At 42.0% G+C, this 15,179-nt stretch overlaps 1 protein-coding gene across 1 annotated transcript; it reads left to right on the top strand.

Moving 5' to 3' along the window:
* The first annotated feature begins 2,487 nt into the window (after window positions 1–2,487).
* On the top strand, window positions 2,488–14,660 carry eif4a1b (eukaryotic translation initiation factor 4A1B). The gene is made up of 11 exons (XM_064351629.1): window positions 2,488–2,597; window positions 4,151–4,199; window positions 4,813–4,945; window positions 6,515–6,654; window positions 7,656–7,824; window positions 9,475–9,584; window positions 10,225–10,368; window positions 11,658–11,795; window positions 12,200–12,289; window positions 13,375–13,454; window positions 13,878–14,660. The coding sequence occupies exons 1-11, from the start codon at window positions 2,575–2,577 to the stop codon at window positions 14,020–14,022; spliced, it is 1,221 nt and encodes a 406-aa protein (XP_064207699.1). The 5' UTR covers window positions 2,488–2,574; the 3' UTR covers window positions 14,023–14,660.
* Window positions 14,661–15,179: the final 519 nt, after the last annotated feature.

The following is a 15,179-nucleotide window of genomic DNA, read 5'->3' on the forward strand; positions in this document are numbered from 1 at the left end:
CTTAACCTTTTACATTATTATTTAAATAAATTATTGGGGTATTGAATGGTTTCTGGGGATATTTTGTCTGTCTTCAGGACTTCCTGGAGTGCAAAGATAATATTAGAAGGAAAAACAGAAAAGCATAATGGCTACTTTTTTCCCTTTTTGGGCACACCATGCTAACAGGTTTGTGCCAGTGTGTTCTTTATTTGCTTGCTAATTTTGTCCAATTCTCTCACTTTGAGTGAATGTTCAACTAATTTGGTGATATCCATAATATTCTATATGCATGTCCTCATTACGAAATGGCCATGGCATCTTTGGGCAAGTGCAAATCACATCCAACTGCTGCCACCACTTTAATATGATAGACACGTGCCTGATGAACACTTTTGTAATAAAAATTCTGCTCTTTCCAAAAAGTCAAACAACTACAATAAACGACTTGTTTCCAACCAGCGAACTGCTAAATTACACTCCTGTGAAAATTAATTTGGGTAACTAATGGTACACACAGACTATAGCAGTAATGTTTTAAATATGATTGGCCAAAATATTTCAATTGCAGTATCTATGAACTTGTTAAATTGGTATTTGATATCTGAATGGTGATAATTAAGAGTAAATTTAAAATATATATATATATTTTATTTACTTTGTTTCTATAAAGTAAAAAAAAAAATTTTTTAACAAGAGCCTATTTCCTCTTAAACTGCTGTAGCCAGAAGGATATCCGTTATTAACTGATATTAATGGATTGTGTTTCTTCTGTCAAAAAAATCTCTTCAAACAGATGGAAGTTGCTACAATACTGTAGCTGGTTAGTTTGTCATGTTTTTCTTGCCTTATTGGTTAATGAAATCTTGTAAAGCAAGTTGTAAAATAATCAGGCTTACCTGTTAAAACATTAAGTAGTGATTATTTCATTTTCACATTTACAATTGGGGCAAATGGGCTTGTTACTTAAAAAATGTTTTTAAATGTCTTTTCCCATGGAGCTAATTCCATTGCACATACACTCTTGTGGATACATTATTAGGTACACCAATCTAATACTGGGGAGGACCCCCTTTTGCCTCCAGGGCCTGAATTCTTCACATTGTGGATTCAGCAAGTTCAGGTTCAGGTTTATTTGCATAGCAGGCTTTCAATAAGGTGCTGGAAACATCCCCTAGGGATTTTGGTCCGTGCTGATTTTAGAGCACCACACAGTTCCTGCTAATTTTTGGACACTAATACAAGCTGCAAAGCTCCGATTGCACTTCATCCCAAATGTGCTCTACTGGATTGAGATCGGGGGACTGTGCTGGCCTTTGGAGTAAACTGAATTCAGTCATGCTCATGGAACAAGCTTGAGATGATGACGTTCTGTGACATGGTGTATTATCCTGCTGGAAGTATCCATTTGAAAAAGAGTAGGTTGTGGTTATAAAGGGATGCACGTGTACAACAGCAATGCTTAGGTATGGTGTGGCATTCAAATGATGCTCAATTGGTCTTAAGGGGCCTAATGTGTGCCACAAAAAACATTTCCCACACCATTACACTACCACTAGCCTGGATTGTTGACACAAGGTGAGATGGATCCATTGGATGGATTAATGCTGTTTATGAGTAATTCTGTCCATACCATCTGTATGTACCAGTAGAAATTGAGATTCATCAGACCAGGAAACTTTTTTCCAATATTTAAATGTCCAGTTTTGGTGATCACGTGCTACTGTAGCCTCATCTTCCTGTTTTTAGCTGATAGGAGTGGAACCCAGCATGGTCTTCTGCTGCTGTAGTCCACCTGTTTCAAGGTTCCTATTGTGTGTTCAGAGATGTCCTTCTGCACACCACTGTTATAAACTGCTCTTATTTGAGTATTTGCGGTCTTTCTGTTAGCTTGAAGGAGTCTGCCCATTCTCCTCTGACCACTTTTGTTAACAAGGTGGTTTTGCCAACAGAACTATCGCTCACTGGATGTTTTTGTTTATCGCACCATTCTCAGTAAACTCTAGAAAATGCAATAAAATCCCAGGAGGGTAACTATTTAACAGATGCTGGAACCACCACGTCTGGCACAAACAATTATACAATGGTTAAACGTCTTTTATGGTTAAAGAAAGACTTAAATAACTACATTTTATTTCTTTGATTTCTACAAAATGTGTCAAATAAGAATTTTATTCCCATCTACTCGCCAAAGAAATTAATACCTTCTTTACTACAATTACATTCTCACAAATAGGGTTACATAGGAATCTGGAAATAATATTTTGTACTTCGATTTCTGTCGTATTTGCAATGAAGTGAAATGGCCCCAATATCGTCTTTGGAGAACAAACCAATGAAAGAAATTTTCATCCTGTCTGTGTCCAATGAAATGAATCTAGGGGAAACAAAAACGATGAAGCCCGCCCTTTTTATCTTACATGGAGAATTGAAGGCGGTCACTGAATTGTAAGTGACGTGTTGCTACACCAATTAAATCTCAGAATGAGTGGCCCAAAATCTGAATGATGGCGCGCTACTGCAATCAAAAAGCTACTCTGGTGACCACGTTGAACTATATAACACATTTTCACCGCGAACTCACCCTTTGTGATAATGTCGGCAGATTATGAAGAGAGGTAAGGAACGCATTAACTTTTGATTCATTTTACGTTGCATTCTCCTTGGTTGATCGAAATTCGGTGTGCAGGTATATCAGATATGTAAAGATCTTACTCTGAATCCTAATGTTTTCGATAATTTCACACTGCGTATTTGAGTTAATTCTTAAAATGGGATGACTAGCTAGATGGCTAACTGTTAGCTAGCTAGTTACCTAACAGATTTGCATTCTTTAGCTAGATGGCTAACGTGGCTTAGTTGCCTATCCATTATTTCAGTTAATCCTGTTATGTGCTGGTTAACGCTGTCATTCGCTTGGTATCTAACTGTAGCTTGCTAGTTATGTTTTGGCATCTCATCTGCTATTTAGTTAACATGACATTCCAAAATTATCATTACCTAGCTAAATTGCGGGGGAAGCGGCATCTGCCATCTGGGAGATAAAGGAAGAGCGTAATTTCCCGTAGTCTAAGACATTAGCTAGCCCGTTTATAATTGCTTGATGATTAGGTATTGTCAGTTGTGAGCGAATTTGGTTCGATATTTTAGGGTTGCGTTTATAGAACTGCATCTTTTGAAAGTTTTCTCAAGGTAGACTTTGTAGCTACTGTACTGACACAATGTCCGCCGGGTGGGTCTTTTTATGGCTGTCTTACAACACCAATAGGGGGTATTTTGTCGGCCAAAGAATCGAGCTAATTTTATACTCACTGCATTAACGCTGTTCAAGTTCACATTGTCTAACGCTAGTTGCCTAGTGGTAGCGATGTTTTCATAGTTTATTTTTGGAATTGGCCATATGAGCTGTATTATGCAGTTAACGATTAGCCACTTCTGGCTAATACCGTTACGACCACCTTTCGAACAAGCCAACTAGCTAGCTGACGTTAGCTGGGCGACCTCAGTTGGTTCTGAAAATGGCATCGAGTGGAGCACATGGTCTATAGCTATTGCTTGCGAAACAAAGACAGGCCGCAGACGTAGCTTGTTGTCTTCGTTCCACATCTAAGAAATATCTTCGAGCGATATATTAAAGTTGAAATTTTTGTGTATGGATTTAATAAAGCTCTGACATCTCGTGGAAGGATTTTGGGTAGATGGGTAGCTGCGATGGCGTGGTACGTCGTAAGGTTCCAAATTGGGCCTAGCCAAATCTTGGTACTCCTACTTCCTGTTACGTTAATCCTACTTCCTGTCACGTTACGTTGAGCTGGCTATTTAATTGAAATGCTGTATCCACTTTTCTGTTTCATGCTCCGTATATTTTACGCAGAACCAGAGCACAGTTAATATTTTAATGCAGTTTGTTATCAGTCTACGGAAACGTGGGTGTAACGTTGCATTGAATCGTTTTAATTACGTTTACACGGTTTAGCCTTACTCCTGTGTCTTCAATACGATTATGAAATTTACTTTTCTTAAGTTAACGTGTCCCGAAGACATTTGTCCCCATTCAGTTATCCAGCGTTAAGCATTAATGGACAGTTTATATTATTAGTTGGTTTTAACATTTGAGACCAAACGCTTGCTTTGTAAATTCAGTAGGAGGCTAATTGTCGTTCTTTTTTAGACCCAGAGACAATGGCCCCGAGGGCATGGAGCCGGAAGGAGTCATTGAGGTGAGTCCCTGAAAATGAGAATTCTTTTATATTGTTATGTTTGCCCATTGTGGATTGCATACAAAGTGGAAGCTTGCAAATTTGTGCCACATGTGTGTATATAACAATTTTCTGTTGCCAAATGCCAGAATATAGTATCTCCTGTGAAATCTAAATGTTTGTTCTCTGTAAAGTGATGCTGAATTTGAGGCATTAATCATTTGTGCCCTTCATCCCTGTCATTGGGCAAGGCAGAATCTGTGTGTGGTTCTGAGTCTTATATCTGGCAGGGGTATAGGAAGAGATGTCCATATTCATCCCAGCCCACTCCAAACAGTGAGCACTGGCTGGTTCATGCTGTGGGCACAGATAAGCTTTTCTCACAAGTTCTTAGTGTAAAGTTCATTGTCCACATTGGCGTTGTATCAGCATTCATAAAAAAAATAATAGTTTTCAAAATGTCAGACTAACCAAACGAGTGCTGAGCTGCATGAAAAGCTGTGGGTGTGACACTGTTATGCATGTCATTGCATTGTGTGACGATTAAATGGGATATCAGGCTCAGGTAATCTCCAGAAAAGTAAAACCAGTTATTCACCCACCCCCACCCCCACCCATCTGCTTTCCACAACAGAGCAACTGGAACGAGATCGTGGACAGCTTTGATGACATGAACCTGCGTGAGACTTTGCTTAGAGGAATCTACGCCTATGGTTTTGAGAAGCCCTCTGCCATTCAGCAGCGGGCCATTCTCCCTTGTATCAAGGGTAAGTGGCACTGGCGGTAAACCAGCACTGCTTGGCTAATGTAGTAGTTCGCTACTATGGTGGTGCAGCTACCGGTAATGAACATGGTATCTATGATTCTGCATTGTCGTAGGTGGTTGTCTTGTGGTACTGGATGTGCTGTGCAACCCCCCCCCCCTTTTTTTTGTTTTTGTTGTGCATGCCTGTTCCAATGATCTGTAAACATCCTTGGGTCTTAATATTATATATTATATAATATAGTTGGGCAAAGGTGGAAGTTTCCTGAAAACATTGATTGCCTGCCTGCTATGTCAAATCAGGCATTTGGATTTATGTGGTTAAACAATGCAGATAAATGGCAATGTTGGTTGTGGGTTGGCCTTTAAGTGGATGTATCCATTAGTAATCATCCTATTAATAATCCTGCCATGATGCAGGAACTGAATTTAAACACACTGGTTCTATTTAACACTGACATTTCTGTGTAGCTGTTTTTAAAATGTGAACCAGATTAGGAATATTTTCCCTTTGCTGTGTGGTTTGTGTAATTGTCACTGTCTTAACTGAAATAAATTAAAAATGAAAATAATCTAGCTATTCATATAAAACTTGCTACTAGCTATTCTTTTTATGGTTTGTTTTACTTTAAGCAATTACAAGCTGATTTGTTTTTGTTTTTACTCTTACTCTATTCTGGGAATTGAGGATACACAGAATCAGTGCTATGATCACAGACAGTTAAAAATGTTGATAGTTTATGGCCATCGTGGTTTTGCTTAAACCTATTACCAGAGGTAGGTGGCAAAAAAAGTTTTGCATTGTCCCCCTGGACTGTCAAGTCAACTTGGTAACCATAATTTCTAGTGGGCAAATTTCTTGAACCTTTAACAAAGTATTTGCTGTATTTATAATTGTCTGGGTGTTTTCCCACCCAAATAGGTCCATGCATTGCTTTGAAAGGAAATGTATTCGTGTGAAAATTCTCAAGCGTTAAAGTGCTTTTGAATGAATGCTTATTACAGCATTGAAAGTGAAAACAGTATCATTTTAGGCCAAGACAATAAGCCGTGCATAAATCTGTGTTTTTCTTAAAGGGGGCAGTTCACTGTAGTATGTTTCCACCTACCCAGAGTACTATATGCATCCAGATAGTTTTTCTGAAATTTGACCAGTTTTCTAGATGCAGGTCACCTTGATCACCATGAACACATGACATGTACTTATATACATAAACCTGTGTCACGCGCACAGTGACGTTCAGGCTTTTTTTGTATATTGGTTGCGTCTTGTTTCGATCTAGACACATTGCAGTTTTCCTGTTACATTCATATCTAAACGGTTAATCTGGTGAGAACTTGTTTACTCGAGTAACCTGTCCTACCCTTGTTCATGAATACCTTTAATAGTACTTTCTATTCCCATAATCTGTGAATGGGTTAAAAGGATATTTAACACAATTTTGTGATGACCTTTGTGATCGACAACTTCTTCCTTTTTAAGGGTTGTAGTGTCTGAATGGATTTTCCTCCAGGATGTCTATTCCCCAGCAGTCGAGCTCCAGCAGTAAGCATTCTGCTTGTCTTTCTGCAGGGTATGATGTGATTGCACAGGCACAGTCAGGCACAGGGAAGACCGCCACCTTCGCCATCTCGATCCTACAGCAGATCGACACTGAGCTGAAGGGCACGCAGGCTCTAGTCCTGGCCCCCACCAGAGAGTTGGCTCAGCAGGTAGGTTTATGAAATAAGGGTTCATGAACTAAGGGTAAGATGGTCCTGATGTCACCAACCAGCTCTCCAAATCAAAGCATGGTGGTAGCAACCAGTAGAACAACAGTAATGGTGATGCCAGGACACTTTCAGGGTTGTTTCCTGCCTTCCTGTAGGTATTGGTAAATGGTATTAAAATGGTAATAAGATGGTCTTGACATCTTTTACGAGTGGAAAGCGGAAAGGAGCTGTACCAACCACAGAACACATTAACAATAAGTGGGAGGTTGCCAAAGGTGACTTTCTGGCTGTAATTCTAAGCTCTCGAGGTATTAGCCAGGAAGTGGTGTCCACCAATTGCAGTTCTGTCTTATTAACCAATGTACGTAGCGACTAGTGCAAGTTCTCTCCTTTTCTTTGAGTAAAGTGATGTCACGATTATCTTATCCCTATTTTATTACCTGTGACTCAACCCTGCTTCTTTGTGGTTGCTTTTCGATAATCACTGCCTTCAACCCCCCTGTCACTGGGCAAGGCATTGTCTCAGAGTGGCACTGAGTCTTATATCTGGCAGGGGAAGAGGAAGATGTCCATATTCATCCCAGCCCACTCTGAACAGTGAGCACAGGCTGGTTCATGCTATGGGCACATGTCATCCATCTGCAAATATACAGAACTGTTTTGTAGATGTAATATTCATATTAATTTAAAAGTGCGTAATATTACCATGGCAGTTATTTACATAAATGTGGTTAATAACATTCTTAAGTACAGTACAGTTGCTTGTAAATCATGATTCCCACATGTCCTGGAAAACATGGATTTTTTTTTATTTCAGTCATGGAAAATGAGAAAATAGCTAATGTCCTGTAAATCAGTTGTGCTGGAACATGTTTTGTGCAAAGTTAAAGACCAAGAACTTTGTGGTTGCACCCTCCAACTTTCAATTTTACCACCCCCCACACCCCCAGTCCGCATTCAGCTGGTTGTTAACCTGGAGGTGGTGTTCCTCGCCCCTGCAGATTCAGAAGGTGATTCTGGCCCTGGGTGACTACATGGGCGCGTCGTGCCATGCCTGCATCGGGGGAACCAACGTGCGGAACGAGGTGCAGAAGCTGCAGGCGGAGGCACCCAACATAGTGGTGGGGACCCCAGGCCGCGTCTTCGACATGCTTAACCGCAAGTTCCTCTGTGAGTACCGCAGCTTGCCTGTGAGGCGCTGCTCTCACCCCAGTCTGACGGGCCGCCCTGATCCCCCCCCCCAAAGAATCTGCTCTCAGTTTTGGTACACAGAAAAGATACTGCAATCTTAGTTGAGCGGAGGTCCACAGCTCTCTTTTGTCAAAGGTGTGACATCACAAATGTGATTAGAATGTTCATAACTGAACATTCTAATGCTGATGTAACAGTCATTATGGGTAATTGTGATATGGAGTTCTAGAACACTGACTTCAAATAAATAAAAAAAAAACCAAAAACCTACTTTTCAAAAGGTTAATCTGCAACTAGTTCAGGCCCAAGTAACCAGATTAACTGTTAACTTATCAACTGCTTTACTTGCTTGATTAAGTGCTGAATAAGGACGAAAACTAGCAGACTAGAGCTCTCCAGGACCCGACCCCAGCAGCAGAGGATACCGAGAATTGCGATGAGCAGTAGAGCGGTGGTTTTACTGTCATGCCGATGGTAGAAAATCATTCTAAACTAAACTCCCATTAGTAAACTTGAGAATTTCAGTAAAGTGGGTTTCCAAGTTCTCAATTCCCATTTCTCATTGCTGTAGCCTCTTAGCCGTGTTTCTGTAATGGAACAAAATGAGAATTGAGGATTTTAACACTGCTATCTGTGCATGCGTAACCTTTTGGATTTGTCCATGTAGGAGAGCAAGGCGACTGAAAGGGCGCTTTGCCACACATGCGAGGGTGGTCTGGAAAGGGAACTTGGACTGCCTCGTTGCGAAACTCTACAGGCCGGCAGGTCACAGTTCGTTCATTTTTTATTGGATTTCACTGTGCCTGCTCTCTGCTAGAGGAAATTTGCTGCAAAACTTGCTTTTCACAGCAAGTGCTCTAAAGAATTCTATGCATGAACTCCTGAGCACTACCACCATATGAATGTGGTTGAAGTAGATTGATTGAAATTCTCAAGTTGCTTTATTGATAAGAGCTGTAGTCTGATTTACCATCTTCATTTGGGTATGAAGTAAAGCCACCGTTAATGGGGCATTCTTCTTTGGCTCCAAGCTTCCCCATTAATGATGTGATGGAAGGTTGTATGGGGCATTGCGCATTTCTTGATACCACAATGAGTGCACATTAAAAGCCAGTTCAGATCAAAGTGGTAACAGCAGGCCAGACAAGAATGGGTAGTTTTCACATTTAAAAAAATCTTAAGTGATACAAAAAAATACTACACATTACACCTCAAAACTGGTAAATTGATCAAATTACTGGTTGCATTACAAAGGGAATTGGTTGAGTTGATTTGCTGTAAAGTCTCAATGCAAGATTTGTTGCATTGAATCCTAGAGATGACAGCAGGCATACTCAAGCTTGGTAACACACACTGGGAATTTCTTCTGAAATTACTCACTTGTTGCCTGATGACTGATCTGAACTGGTCTTAAGGTCCCCTGCAGTCTCTTGTCCTCCCCAGGGTAACGGCCGCACAGGCACTAGAGAGAAACCCATTTAAAAATATCTAGAGCCCTGTACAGCTCAGATCTGGATCTGGTGAAATGGATGCAACCAACGTGTGGGGCCATATTTTCATTCCCTTGGAGGAAAGAGCTAGATTTTATTGTTTTTTAAAACTCATTCATTTGCTTTTGTCTTCTTACAGCTGCCAAGTATATTAAGATGTTTGTGCTGGATGAGGCTGATGAGATGCTGAGCAGAGGGTTCAAGGACCAGATCTACGAGATCTTCCAGAAGCTGGCCACGAACACGCAGGTGAGAGAAACCAAGGGTTTCCATCGGTTTACATCACATGAAGGCTGGTTCTGATGGGAGAAGTCATCAGCGGGTTTCACTTGTGGGATATTTTCAGTTTGAAATAATGCTGCATTCCAGACAGTCAGATGTGGGAAGTTCCGACTTCTGACCTCAAAAGTGTTCCAGGGATCGGTGCTCAGAGATGGTGTTTAAGCAACAAAAAAAAAAGTCTGAACCAGAGAAGCTGATGCTTGTTGGTGATTAACTGTGGTTATACACCTTTCTCTGTAAGCATAATGTTTTAGTATCCTGCCATATAGGAAATTTTACTCAACAATAGCTTAAAATTGTCTTGAGACGGTTGTTTACCATTCATGGTGTAGTTCACCATCCATGCCACTGTTTGTCTGACCTCATATGACACCTCGCTGAAGTCGGGTTTGTTGAATTCCGCCTGAGTTTCTAGTTGGAACTCCGATATCAAGTTTGGCTATCGGATGTCATATTTGGATATCATTGTTTAGCTTTTAACCTCAAGATTATAGTTTTGAATTGTGCCAAAGTACCATAGAAGTAAAGCTAATGTTACTTTTGACTCCAAATTTTCTATGAAGTGTTTGTAATTGCTTGTCAAACCGTTACTTATCCCTGCCACCAGGTGGTGCTGTTGTCTGCCACAATGCCCCTCGATGTGCTAGAGGTCACCAAGAAGTTCATGCGAGAGCCTGTGCGCATCCTGGTGAAGAAGGAAGAGCTGACGCTGGAGGGTATTCGCCAGTTCTACATCAACGTGGAGAAAGAGGTCAGCTTTCAACCCTCTACTGATGTCTCATGGGCCACCCTGCACATATTCAAACCTTACTATGGTTCACGTTTAACTGTCAGCACCCACAAATTAGAGTAGCTACTTGTCCTCCTCCTCAGTGATCTTGTAAATGGGACATTGCTTAAAAGAGAGTGTCAAAATGAGCATGCTGTCAGATCACTGCCTCCTGGAGCTGAACCAATAGGCATCAGCCTGCTTGTGTACTAATGCACAGTGGGCTATTCCCTGCTAATCCTGGATAACCACTGCTCTCCTCTCAAAGTGCAACCTACCAACCAGCCAAAATGTTTGACCAACAAACGGATGGGTGAAGCCTTATTTTATTTTTTATAAGTGAGACCAAACAAGTTTTACCCACCCCCTGTCACTGGGCAAGGCAGAATCTGTGTGTGGTTCTGAGTCTTATATCTGGCAGGGGTATAGGAAGATATGTCCATATTCATCCCAGCCCACTCTGAACAGTGAGCACAGGCTGGTTCATGCTGTGGACACAGATGTCTGCTGTATAAAAAAATAATAAAAAGCCCTGTTTTTTCCTCTTCAGACTTTTCAGAGCCTTTCCCTCAACTCTGGGCAAATCAAATCAATTTGGTTTTGACAATGATTTTTCCCTTGTTTGCTTGTGAAGTCTGCTTCTGGGCTTATGAGGAATACATGCTAAATAATATTAATAGCTTCTGAAGGGATGATCGATCAAGCCATGATACGCAACTTTGTGAAAGGGATTTATGTATCATTCTGTGATACAGCCAGAATGTAGTGATTTTTCCAGTGTGGTATTGAGCAGTGTGTCATAGAACTGGGTAAAATAAATAAAGTTTGGGTTAGTGCTCTTAGGGCAACTGAATGTTTTAGCGGAGCTGTCTACATGGTCACGTCAGCAGTTTACTATGCTCATGTCACCCCGCAAGCTTATTCAGGTAGTTACAAAAAAAAAAAAAAACACACTTTCAGACAATAGCCTTTATGGTGACCCCCCCAAAAGTGAACCCTTTGGAGTAGGGGCTTGCATGTAAGAACAAAGGCAAAACTGCACATTGTGTAAAAAGCCTAAATTTTCTAAACCCCTTGCTTTGACTGTTCCTCCTGAGAGAACTAAGAGGCTAAAGCAAGTGACCAGTCAAGCATTCAGGCCTCCGCTACAACTGTCAGTCCGACCTGTAGTTCATACAGATTTATCTTTCACCGGTTAAGGCCCCCTCATCTCGTCAGCCCCTGCCAGTGCTCTGATGCCGGGGCTAATCTCTTCCTGCATGTGTTTTAAGGAGTGGAAGCTGGACACCCTGTGTGACCTGTACGAGACCCTGACCATCACTCAGGCCGTCATCTTCATCAACACCCGGCGGAAGGTCGACTGGCTGACCGAGAAGATGCACGCCAGAGACTTCACCGTCTCTGCCTTGGTAAGAAACGCCACATCCCTTGACTGGTGGGCCTTTTCCTGGTTAATCAGTTAGTACCTGTTTTCAAAACCCAAATGTCTCTGGTGTCTACTAGTATTTGGCTGTATTGCTGAAACTGAGCATAATTTCTCCCGAGGACAACCTCATTGAGTGATGTAGGGGATTGGCCTTTAGCTCCCCCCAACCCCACCCCCTGTCACTGGGCAAGGCATTGTCTCTGAGTGGCACTGAGTCTTATATCTGGCAGGGGGAGAGGAAGATGTCCATATTCATCCCAGCCCACTCTGAACAGTGAGCATAGGCTGGTTCATGCTGTGGACACAGACGCCCGTATGCTGACTTGGTGTCTTTGTTGTTTTGGGGTTTGCCTGGACCTGCAGTTGACTTGTGTTTCTGTTGAGCAGCACGGAGACATGGACCAGAAGGAGCGCGACCTGATCATGAGGGAGTTCCGCTCAGGGTCCAGCAGAGTCCTCATCACCACTGACCTGCTGGTGAGTCCGCGCGCACACACACTCACATTCTTACGCACACGCACTCCAAAACAGCGACTATTCTGATGCAAGCTGCCAGTTGGCAGGGCAAGATTTTGTCAGCGATCGTAAGAGCTCTGTGGGCCATGAATTTACCTTGTAGTGTTATGTCTAGTAAAGGAAAGTTAATTTTTTTTTTTTTACTGATTAATCCAGAAAAACCACATCCCTGAGGGTGTGGAAAAATGACAAATTTGGCACCGTTTGACATCCCTGGGGTGCATATAAGCATTTCGGTTAGTTTTGAACCCCCCAAAGTTCCCTGTCCCCTCAGCGTGTCTGTGCTGCAGGAGGAACGTAGATCTTTGGTAGATGAGCTTTGCTGCTCTCCACAGTGACCGGGCCCATCTCACTCCCTCTCACTACTATAAAGCAGCTCACAACCCTTCATTCAGGGGCACACAGTTCTGCTCCTGTCTTCCATTCCAAGCCTGCTTTCATTGGAATATTCCTGCGGTACATTCTAAATGGCTGTAAAGACCAGTGCTGGTCCACCCATGTATCAGACCACACTAATTCCTTTTCATCAAGGGTGCATGTAAGGCTGAATTTATCATGTCAGATCAAGTGATTGAATGGTCTAATAGAGCTGGAGCTGGCATGAAATCCCTAAATGGATTGCCCCTAGTTGTGCACTCCTGCCTTAATATATGCCTACAGCAGTGTTGGGATCCTGTTCCTGTGTCTGTTATTGGACTCCAGGAAGATGTATGGTCTGCCATGTCATTCATGTGATCTGACATTTTAGATTTAATTTATTGGCAAGCTCATGAATGATAGCTGAAGACTGTTCTTGTTCTTGAGATTAAATGTTCTGCTTTTATTTAATTTGCATGTGAGCTTGCAGGGGCCTGTACAGTTAAGTGGCAATTTGAATCAGAGTAATTGGTGATAAATGTGCCCCCTAATAAATGTCAAATTTGCGCTGGTTTACTGGAGAGGTTTAGCTTTACACACTAGCTTTTTACTTTAATTGAACTATGCCCCTTAAGAAGTGGCTGCTGACCGTTTAACCAAATGCTAACGTTTGCCGTTTGTCTTACCAGGCCAGAGGAATTGATGTACAGCAGGTGTCCCTGGTCATCAATTACGACCTTCCTACCAACCGTGAAAACTACATTCACAGGTGAGGCCAGATCAGTTTTATGATATGCCTATGTTTTGGTGAAGTCCATATTGAGCCATGTTGAAACAGCCTTGGGGGTGGGGGTGGGGGGGGGGAGTGTGCATTTATGTGTTTGGATTTGTTTTTCATTTTTATATATTTACAGTTGACATATTAAATGTTTTTTACCTCGGCTGCCAGACCCTGTTCCTGAAGATTTACCCTCCTGTTGGTTTTCACTCCAACCCTAACAAAACACCCCGTTTGACAGCTAGAGGTCTCATTAAGCTAATGGGTAGAATTGGGTGTGCTTTACAAGGGTTGAAATGAAAACCTACAGGATGGTAGCTCTCCAGGAGCAGTTTATACATTCCTACTTGTCTTTTCAGTACATTTTATATGTACTTGCTAATGATTCCCCCCCCCCCATGTCTGTTCCTTCAGGATTGGCCGAGGGGGTCGTTTCGGCAGAAAAGGGGTGGCCATCAACATGGTGACTGAAGACGACAAACGCACACTTCGTGACATCGAGAGCTTCTACAACACCACCGTGGAGGAGATGCCCATGAACGTGGCCGACCTGATCTAGAAATGTCCACTGAACCCCCTCACAGGAGATCACGCTCTTGTCCCCCACCCCACCAGACACAAGCATCCTTTAACCTCTCCAAAGACCTCCTCCCTTCTCCAAATTTGTGCTTTGATGCAAATGCAGAAGCCATAAATGTCCCCCTTGGGACTGTGGATTCTATTACACGCTGCTGCCGTTGAATAAAATCCACAGTTCTCTAGGCTGGCATCAGAACCTGGCCAGTGTGTTCATCCATTATTCATTTAGTCACCTTGCCTTTCCAGGATATATTTTTTCTCTCTCCTGAAACTCTTAATCTCCGCCACCCCCTTCCTACGCATTAATATTCCGGAATTTTCAGCACCCGTTGGAGCACTTTGAGCCTCCAGGTGGTGCAAAGAAAATGGACGCCCTTATAGGCCAGTAAAAGTGGCATCACATCCCCCATAATGGCTCCATGATGGCCGCTCTTCAGTGGTTCCACTGCCCTTCGTTTTCTCTGACTTCCCCAACACTGGTGTGTTACTGTTGCAACTGTCTGGGGGTGTTGTAATGGAGGGGAAAAATGGGGTCATTGCACAATTTTTTTTTTTTCAATATACATTATTACATATGAATGTTTTTACAGTATTCAATAAATGATTTAAAAAAATGAACAGTGAGTCAAAGTTTGCTGTGCAGGGTTATAAAGACGAGCAATTTTCAGGCTTGAGCTGTCTCAGTCCCGGTATTGTTTTACCATTAGTTTTTTATTTTTAATCTAAAAAGTTATACCATGCGATTTGTAGATTAAAATTTTCTATTGGGAGTGGGGTGGGACACGAGGGGCAGTGGACCTGCAGAAATGTGGTCATCAGAAGAAAATGCCATTTGAGCTGTGTGTTTACAAGTTTTGTTTTAACTTTAAAAGTATGAAATGGTGACGTGTAGTATTTCTGCTTTTGATATTGTGTAGTCTTAAATAATGTCCCAAGCTAAAAATGGATGAGTTTAAATATTAAATTTAAGATTAAAAAGGACACTGCTCATTACCGCCAGGGGTGCTTTTAGTGGTCTCGAGATTTTTAGAGGATGGGGTCCTACATCTGTACTGTGGAAGTGGTGCCAGACTCTGAAAGGTGTTTGGACTCCTGCAGCAAACCCATATAAACATGCACACCGCCTCAATATTCACA

This window comes from Anguilla rostrata, chromosome 9 (assembly GCF_018555375.3).
Source record: "Anguilla rostrata isolate EN2019 chromosome 9, ASM1855537v3, whole genome shotgun sequence".
Taxonomy (NCBI): Eukaryota; Metazoa; Chordata; class Actinopteri; order Anguilliformes; family Anguillidae; genus Anguilla; species Anguilla rostrata.